Source organism: Condylura cristata, unplaced genomic scaffold (genome assembly GCF_000260355.1).
Source record: "Condylura cristata isolate star-nosed mole 26May11 unplaced genomic scaffold, ConCri1.0 scaffold00011, whole genome shotgun sequence".
In the NCBI taxonomy this organism is placed as follows: domain Eukaryota; kingdom Metazoa; phylum Chordata; class Mammalia; order Eulipotyphla; family Talpidae; genus Condylura; species Condylura cristata.
Genome location: NW_004567112.1, coordinates 16,503,559 through 16,513,345, shown reverse-complemented (window position 1 = coordinate 16,513,345; position 9,787 = coordinate 16,503,559). Strand labels below are relative to the sequence as shown.

The window sequence follows — 9,787 nt, the reverse complement described above, 5'->3', positions numbered from 1 at the left end:
TGTCTTCTCCCCTCTACCAATCTCTCTTCATCTTACTTCACCATCACCCAGTATCTTTGACTTCAGAGAGCTTAGGAGTTCCTGAAACCCCTGTCAGTCCTCACAGGAAGGTGAGCATCGTGAGTCTAGGGAGGTTGCCTGTTGGGCACTGTGAGCAGGATGTAGCAGGTGCTCGATAAAGTTTGTTGAGAGAATGAGTGACCCAGTGAGGAAATGAATGCGCTTCCCCAGGGCCTTCTGAATAGAAGCTGTTCAGTGTATGCACGCCACTGCCATGGCTGGGGAGGGAGGCGGTTACAAGAGGGGAGGGTGGCGCCTGTACTTCTGTGCCCTCTGCTGGAGCCGGTGCCAGGTTCTAGTTGTAGGTGCTGCCCTCAGCCTGAGCCTCCCTCCAGGCTTCTCGGACCTTGATCTTCACTTTGAAATGTTCGATCAGAAAGACCACATTGGGGACACCTTCCAGAGAGGGCATGTGTCCATCGTCTGGGACCTCGAAGTCAAACCTCTGCAGTAACCAGGCCATGAAGAGGAAGAGCTCCTTGCGGGCCAGCATCTCCCCTACACATGTGCGGGGTCCCGCCCCAAAGGGGAAGTAGCTTAAAGATGGTGAGATGAGGTGGCTCCCTGTTGGGTCCAAGAAGCGCTCTGTGGACATGGGGAGGCAGCCATCAGCCAGGGGTCTGGACAGCAGAAGCAGAGGTGTGCCTGTGTCCAGAGGCCCAGTGGGGTCCTGCCTGGAGAACCCCAGGCTGGGAGGGATGCAGCATTACTTAGGGATCCTTAGGTTACTCTCAGGTTGCCCTCATCACATGGAATGTCAGGAGAATGGAAGGGAGCAGTATTAGGACTAAACGCCACCACCCAGGGGCTGGGGTATGTTTGTGGAGGCCATGTGCCCACAGGCTTTTGAGAGGAGAGATTGAAACTATGGAAGAGACAGGTGTCCAGAATGAGGTTTGGTGAGTCTAGGGGAGTATGGGGGTGTTCAACTGGTATACATGATTGCCCCCCGAGCTTTCTAGTAGCAAGCCAGGCAGGGGGAAGCTGAGTAGTCAGTGGAGCATAGAGCACAGGTGGGCTGACGGGACAGACTCACCGGGCATGAACTTGTCCGGCTGGTCCCACTCCTCCTCATTGTGATGCAGCGCCCACAAATTGATGATGATATTGGTGCCCTTGTCAATGGCATAACCACCTATGCTGCTCCAGAGAGGGAGAGGAAGGGGGTTGTGGAATTGTGCCCCTACCTGCTCAACCACAAGCCTGCACTGTCTGCTCTCTGGGGACAAGTACCCCCTGCTTCCTCACCCCTATGGCATCACCATTTCCTCAGTTTCTGCCAGAACCCATCTACATCTTGCACTTTTCAGTCTACTCTGCCTGACAACGATTTGTGCATGTATTGTGTGAATGTGGGGCATGAGTGTCAGGGCAGGTTGGGATGCATTTGAGCTGATGCACATCTGTGTGTGATTGGCTGTTGCACTACAAGGAGGATAGAGTATCTGGTCTTATCCAGGCCAGGTGTCTCCAAGAGCAGAGGGCCGCCTCTGAGGGAGATCAGTAAACTGTGGGCTGGGACTGGGTGTGAGTGTGGTGGAGACATCGATAAGTAGGGTAGGTTGACTCTTACTCAGTCGTTGACCATTACTTATCAGCAAGTTAAGGGGACCAGGATGAAAAAGGGGTCACGTGAATGGGATCAATGTATTACAGGACTGGTTGATTTAGGCAGGGAGGAATACCTGGAGTCGACAACGGCCTTGTGGGGAATGAGCATTGGGGCCACGGGCCTGATGCGCAGCGCCTCCCTGATGGTAGCCTCCAGGAGCAGGAGATGGCTGCGGTCCCTGAGCGTTGGCGTGCGGCTGAACCCTATATGCTGGTCAATCTCGTCCTGGATCTTCTTTTTCAACTGTGGGCCAGAGCAGGTGGATGTGATCAGCAGGCTCAAGCCTACCATTGATGGCTTTGCTAGAATCCCATTGTCACATCCACAAGAGCTGGTACAGACCCTTCCAGCAGAGTAGTGACTGTGCAACTCAGGTCCTTCTTTCATAAGATAGGACATCTCCTTCCTAAGCCTAGAGCCAAGCTCTGCTGGGATGTGGAGTACTTCTGGCAACTCCTTTGCAAAGTAAGTCTGAGAGTTCTCTCTCTTTCTGGGGACAGAGGTTGGGCTTGCTAGGGTCAAGGGTGTCTAGGGAGGTTGGAATAAAGAGAAGCCCACCTGAGGGTAATGCAGCAGGAAGGCCACAATCCACTGTACCACAGAGGAGGTGGTCTCCACTCCAGCCCCAAAGATGTCTCCAATGGTAATGAGAATGTGTTCATCTGAAAGCAACTTTAAATCCTGATCTGGGTCCACATCATTGTTTTCTGAGTTCATCTGAGCTTGGATCAGTATGTCCAGCAGGGTAGTGATAGAGTCGCTGCTGAAGTTCTCCTGGTGGGGGATATTGGAGGCAGTGCTGAGGACAAAGCCCCATCTGAGCACCCTCTCATACTTCTACCCAGAGTGGAGGTTCCACTTGGAGATAAGAGTGTGGCCTGGGTAGGCCTAAGAGTTGTGGAGGTAGGAGGCAGCACTGGGCCCTCCTTGAATTTGGGGCTGGTGGGTCCTCTCTAGGATCCTCTTCAGGTCCTCACTTCCCCACCCCCATCGTTAGTTGAATCTAATCCATTTCCATTGGTGCCTACTGTGTGCCAGGCTCTACGTGATCTCCCTGGGGAGAGCCCAGTGTCACCATTAACCCAACCCTGTTCTAATGCATGTTCAATGTGACTGAATCTCTTCTGCTCCATCTCTTACCTTATATTTTCCAAGAATTTCACTCAGTAATTCATTTCTCATTTTAACACAGTTCCTTAACTTTTCCAGTGTTTTGTTGGGGAAAACCTATAAAGAAGAAAAAAAGCAAATCCATTCCTCTTCCATTTTCCTTATATGGCTGTCCAAATCCCTCCTTCTCTTGGGGCTTCCTTTATCACCAAACCTCCAGTCAAAATGGAAGGCAAGATGGCACAGAATCAGAACATCAATGATAAGTAATAAGTAGGACAAGTTCAAGCAAGTGTAAAGGGAGTTTCTAATTCCCTTTCCCCATTCATTCAAACATCAAGACTGAATGAGGGTTTATTTAGTAAATTTGCTGTATTTCCAAACTTTAAGCGTCAGGAAGATGTGATTCTAGAGCTGGGCAATTTCTTTAACTTCCTAAATCAGTGTTCTGTCTGCAGGATTAGAATGATAAAACCCATCTCCAAGGAGAACAGATTGAATGACTAGTGGTTGCATATGGCACATCAATAAAACTATGAGAACACTATCAAGAACCTTAAAATGCTTGGTAATGTGTTACTTCTTTCTTTTTTTTTTTTTAAAGATTTATTTATTTATTCATACAGAACTGGGGTACAGGCCAGAGATGTGGAGGGTGAGAGGATTCACCAGAGACAGAGTGGGGAGCAGAACAGGCAGATGATCAAAGTACACTGCTGAGGGGAGCAGCGGGCGGGTCAGGAGAGGTCTGCCACGCCACGTGGTCTCCTCCGGGGCAGGCGGGATTTGAACTCATGCGGAAGTGGCTTAAGCTTCTTACTGCAGTGCTTTAACCCGCTGCGCCACCAGGGAGGGCCTGTTATTTCTTTTTATGAAGAGAAAGAAAGTCAAGGTTTTTTAGAGTCAGTGGAGGTAGATCTCACTGAGACTAGTGGTCAAGAATAAAATGAACCTGGTTTAGCAGTAGAGGAAACAGTGAGAACCTACTCAGAGACTATTGGGACCTGAAAGTTGGGCCTGGTTTCATCCTCACCTTCAATCCGGGGAATATGTCTACTATAGTATTCTTGCCCAGCATGTCCAGGATGCCGTTATTGTAATTTTGTATGATCTTGAGTTCAGGATCCTCATACTTGTAGGCAAAGTTGAAGCAGATGAAGCAGATAATGTTGGTCACCGCCAGGAAGACAGGTAAGGACAAATCTACTGACTGTCCATTCTTGGTGGCCAGAAAATCAGACAATAAGCTGATTTCCTGACATACTGAGGGAAGACAGGGGCAAGAGGGTGGGGAATTAAGCAACACTCTCAGCTCTTATTTACCAGTTCCACTAGCTGGGACAGCAGATGGCCACTAGATGACAGCAGTCCCCGAGAAAATGCAATGATAGGTTGTGCAATCTATAACCCCCTTCCCTCCTTAACCATCATCCAAAAGTTGGGGGGACCATCAGGTACTCACTCATTTTCTCTAGCCTCTGACTGCCATCCTTGAAAAGAGCAAAGGCAGCCTGCACCAGCTTCCGATGCAGCTGCCACAGGGCACCATGGTCAGCAAAGGCAATGCCCTTCTGATTGTCTGACAGGATGCCTAGCGTCACCTTCAGAGAGCAGGAAACAATTTAGAAGCAGACATGCTCCACCCACCTTGTCCTGGGCCTCCCCCACCCATTCCCCATCCTGAGGGAGGAGTTAGGTTTCTGCCAAGATGAATCCCAACGGCACATCCCTGTAGGACAAAGTGACAGTGTGCTCTGGTAAGTCAAGTTTAAGGCCTTCCAGTGACCAGTCCATCAAGGGAAGCAAGAGAGAAGAAAAAGAACTGTGAATAAGACTGAAATGGTGCTGGATCCAGTTTGTTAACAGGGATACCTGCCTCTTGATTCCCTACTTTCCATCAGTTTCTGATGGAGCAACAGCTGTGGATGGATCAGCTCCCTGAATTCTGTTTCCTGGGCACTGGGAGCTCACATGATAGTGGAAAGGAGGACTGGCCCATTTCTGCCTTTAGTGGAAAGGAGGACTGTCCCATTTCTGCCTTTCCTGGGCTCTCTGGGTGTGCTGACGGCTCATCAACCCAGCTCTATGTTACCGTTTTGTGGCAAGTGCGTCTGCACAGAAGTTTGGCCACCACAGCAGATCTGGTAAGAGCAGGAGTCTGTGTCCCCTCTGCTCTTGGGTATATTCCCATCCCTGGAGGCAGCCCCCTCCCCAGCAGCATGAGGGTCCAAAGCTTTCCCTCCTCTACCCTCACTCACAAGTCCCTTCTGATTTCTTTCTTTTCCAGAGAGAAGAGCTCAGAATAGTCTGGAGAGAGACTGTTGACCTGCTGAGCTGGCCAAGTGATGCAAACAAATGCCAGTCAACCACTATCCTGAGGCAGGACAGGAGGCTGGGTTCTAGTCTGGGTGTTTAGGTGAGCAGTGAGCTGCAGAGTGCTGGATGGGGCTCTGGCAGTGTTTCTGGGTCTCAGGCCCTCCACTTCCTCTAGAAGCACCTGATTGAGCTCAGTAGGATGCTCCATCACCCCAGAAACGCTACCTTGGGTCTGACCCTGTGAGCTGGAGCAGCTGCCGACAGATCCAGGAAGGTTGCAAACTGCCCTTCCAGGGCCTGGCTTTTCCCTCCCCTTCCCCTGGAGAGCAGAAGTCACTCTGCCATCTTTCCCATGAAGAGTAACTTCATAGAGACTGTTTCCTGAGCACTTACTGTGCTGGGCACTGGGCCAGTGCTTCACCTGCCCTGTCATTCACTAGGAAAGTCTCAGCTGAGAGAATCATCATGGGGTCTGGGCAAGAGGTCTTGAGTGAGGGCTCCACTCTGCACCTCTGCACACTTCCAGGGATGCCCAGAGAATGAGTGTCCTTTCATTTTTCCTGCCTGGTTGATAGCCTGGATGTGTCTGAACTCACTCTCCACCCACAGCCCAAACCATGGATTGTCTTGGGAGGAATTACTTGTTATTGTAGCTGGGAGGGTCATTGTGGACATGGTCCTGGCTGAGACCCGCACAACCCCAGAGGATGGTGAGAAAGGAGGCCCAGGGCACTGCTTACCACTTCAGGCCGTCCAGCAAAGTCCTTGCCCTTCTTGATCAGCACCTCCCTGGCCAGCTGGTGCTCCCCGACGATCACAGTGGTCTTGCTTCCCATGCGAAGGGAATAGATGGGGCCATATTTTCTCTGCAGCTTGAAGAAGTTCACATGTGGATGTCCATGTCTGGGGAGGAAGGGAAGGCTGCCCACCAAGGGCAGGGCTGGGAGGCTGTTGGGGTACTTGGCACCAGTAGGCTTCCCCTTGGGCCAGAAGAAATAGGCCAGGGTGAGCATCAAGAGAGTGAGGAGCTCCCACATCGTGGCAGACGGAGCAGTCACTATGGGTGAAAGAGCTGCAGCCACTTAGGGCCCATGGGGGCCTTTTGAAGGGTTGGGCTGACCTTCCCCTTGACTTTGTATTATCTCTTGCCTTGTAGAAGTTTATCCTGGAGTACAGCCAGACCTGAGTCCTCTTTCATAACAGTGAGAAGATGGGGAAACAGATGCCTCTGTAAGGGCTGACTGAAGTTCAGGGCAAACCCCTAGGTTGGTGCTAAGTTATTGGACAATAGCTAACCTCCACCACCACCCTGAGTTCTCCCATCAGTGAATTCCTACAACTTTCTTGAGGCAAAAATATCTGGGTCAGTAATTAGGAATGGATTTTTTTTCCATGTTGTAAATTTTTTAATAATAGACAGATGGCATTGTCATGAGGGGTATAACCAGTAAAGACTGTAAAAGATATTTTATCTTGTTTTATCATTTAAAAGTGAAGACAATATGACCTTCAATGAGTGTGACGTCAAGAACCAGATTCCTTACTTCTGGTTTGCAGTTGTTTCCTTAGGTAGTAGAGTCTAGACTCAGAGAGGTTGGGTTCCAATTCTAGGCTGTCCTCTTTCTATGATGTTTTTCTTTATATGATCTTTGGTGAGTTACTTAACTTTTTAAGAGATTTTTTTTTTGTTTCTTATAATTTTTAATTTTGATAAAATATACATAACAAAACCCCATTTTGGCATGCTGTAGTAAAGATGTCAATGTAATATACCTGAAGCTTAGATAATGTTATAAGCCAATGTTACCTCAATTTTTACTAATTCACCATTTTAACTTTTTTTAGATACACAATTTGATAACATGAAGTATATTTACAGTGTCATACAACCATTATAAAAGACAATTTTATTTTATTTTATTTTACAAAAGTTTATTTTTACATCATTTTGTACATTTTATTTTTTCCATCTCAGTTGTAATCCCCATGGGTTTCTCATCACCAAGTCACCCATGTGCCATCACCATAACCCCGTGCATTTCCCTACCCCCCACCCCCAATTTTTGATCCTATTCCCCACTCCAACCCCACAAAATGTCTCTGGTATATGGTTGTTCATTATTTTTGTTATTTTCTCGTCTGGTCCATTATACTCCTGCTATGAGTGAAACCATCGGTATTTTTCTTTCTCTTTCTGGCTTATCTCACTAAGCATGATCTTTTCCAGCTCCATCCAAGTTGCTGCAAAAGACATGTGTTTCTCTTTTTTGGTTGCTGAGTAATATTCCATTGTATATATGTGTACTACATCTTTTTTATCCAGTCATCTACTTTTGGGCATTTGGGCTGCTTCCATGTTTTTCCAATTGTAAATAAAGCAGCAATAAACATGGGGGTACAGGTATCTTTTTCAATCAAAAGACAATTTTTATTATGTTAAAAATTATTTTACAGAGTATAAGTTGCCTAGGAGTGGAATTGAACAGAGTGTCTTTAGTAGAGATGTAAATAATCATAGTAATATATTTAGCATTTTTGTCCTTTTCATCTTTGGTCAGTGATAATGAGGTTGTATTTTTCTTATTTATGCATTGGTAAGTTTTGCTATTCTGATTTTTCTAGTCTTATAATTTTATTAGAGAAAATTTTAATCTTTTACTTTGTCCTAAAGTGGATTGAATAGCATGAGATTTATTCTTTAAAGCTCTCAAGAAAGGTAATGAAAAGGGTCAGGTCCTAGTATATTTTGGGGGAACATAATTTTCTACCATTTTCTATTGTCTTTGGTAGTAGTTATTGATCTCATTAACTCTTGTAGGTCTTCTTGAGTCAATTTGACTATGATACTTCTTAAAATTTTCATTTTCTATTTTTTTCTTGACATGACGTATCAGAAATTTTACTAATCATCTCAGAGTATTTCCCTTTGGGTTTATTCAAGTTTTTAACTATAGTGTTTTTAGTTGTCTCATTGATGTTAAATGAGCAATGCAAAACATCCTATGGCTTGTAACAGAATTTATACTAAAAACTTCTGTGGATTCTTCTTTCCTTGTATCCCTGTTTTTCTTGTTCCTTCTTTAGGACAGAAGCTCCATTAACTCATAGAGCTAGGCCTATGACTCAGCTTCATTCTTAGGTAGTTACAACCACCAGGAGGTGTTGCTATGTTCATCAAGACATGTTCCATGGTGTTATAGCGACACTGGTTATAATAATCCCAACCTATGAACACCCCAAATATTTATTGATTGTGGATGGATAACTTGCCATCCATCACACAGTAGAAGACTATACAGAGATGAAGTGAATGAGTGGCACCTCAGCTACACCACCCATGTGGATGAACCTCACATACATAGCACATATATAGCACTGGGTGCAGAAGCCAGCCCCAAAAGAATGCGTAGGACATGGATTTATTTACACCAACCTCACAAATAGATAGAACTCACCCATGGTTATGCTGTAGGAACTTTGGAGATGGTTGGTGACTGTAAGAGGATTCAAAGAGAGGAATTTGTGGGGAGCAGATCATACCTGCTTCCTCATTTGGTTGCTAGTAAAACAGGTGTGTTCACTTTGATACCATTTATTATATTTATGGTATACTTTAATAAAAAGTTTACTTTTAAAAAATCTGGTTCTGCTCTCCAAGTAAAGTTAGCCACCTGACAGATCTCTCTTGCTTCAAATGTGTTTTGACTAAACAGACCAAGGCACGCCCCTCCTGTCAATTTTGATCACCTTTCAACCTCTTTTTCCAGACATATCCTGCAGAATGTTTTCTTTCCATTCTCTTTCTCCAGAACCAGCCAAAATTGATTTTTGGGCTTAGCTCTTTATTAAACAACGTGAACTCCCAGATTTGCCAGGATGATCTGCAGAGATGCAGGTCATCGTCAGTCATCTGGCCAACCTGCATCTGTGGGCCCCTGCACCTGCCTGTCTCTGGGCATCTATTTCCACCCCATACAGTGTGGTTCAAGGTTTCTGAATTGCTTCTCTCCCTCATTCAAGTTCTTTTCCCTGGGCACTCTGGTATTCTCTCTGAAAAAATATTCTTTCCTGGTTCCCCTTACCTAGCTGTAGAATAATCTCTCTGTTCCCTGTCCTACCTCCCTGGACTTTTCGCTGTGGACAGCCCTTCCTCTGCTGTCCTTTCAGTGAAGACACTTCATGTCCGGGTAGGCAGTTGAGTGCCATTCTCTTCACTGTCTCCAGCCCCCCGGCCCCCATTCCTCCAGCTCTGCATATGAATTATTGTTCTTTTGCAGTTTCAAACCTTTGCTAGTGCCAGTGCCTACGATGTTCTGTGGCTCATTTTCATTTGATTCTCAGCCTTCCTCACATCCTGTTGCCTCCTAGTGTATGGGGGTGATCAGCCCACATGGCAACCTCTCAGTTTGACACCACCTCAAATGCAAAGATCTTCACCCTTATTTCCTATCAATCACACCTTCAAATTTCAAGTCATTCCCTGGATTGTGTGCTCTTACCTTTTCCTTAAGGAGTCTGAGAGCATTAAATTCAGTCACCCTCAATTTCTCCTTTTTCAAATCCTTCCCTTTAACCTGAGAAGTAAACAGTTGCCTCTCCTATTTGTAACCACCTCCTCCCGCATTTAGGAAAATCACAGTAGACTTGTGGAGAATCTGCTATGTATTACATCTACTATCTTTTTTTTTT

At 46.2% G+C, this 9,787-nt stretch overlaps 1 protein-coding gene across 1 annotated transcript; it reads right to left on the bottom strand.

Annotated features, from left to right (window-relative positions):
- Positions 1–355: 355 nt before the first annotated feature.
- On the bottom strand, positions 356–6,135 carry LOC101637211 (steroid 17-alpha-hydroxylase/17,20 lyase). The gene is made up of 8 exons (XM_004681006.1): positions 5,839–6,135; positions 4,245–4,383; positions 3,816–4,045; positions 2,813–2,899; positions 2,231–2,446; positions 1,746–1,915; positions 1,097–1,200; positions 356–645 (listed from the first exon to the last, which is right to left on the bottom strand). The coding sequence occupies exons 1-8, from the start codon at positions 6,133–6,135 to the stop codon at positions 356–358; spliced, it is 1,533 nt and encodes a 510-aa protein (XP_004681063.1).
- Positions 6,136–9,787: the final 3,652 nt, after the last annotated feature.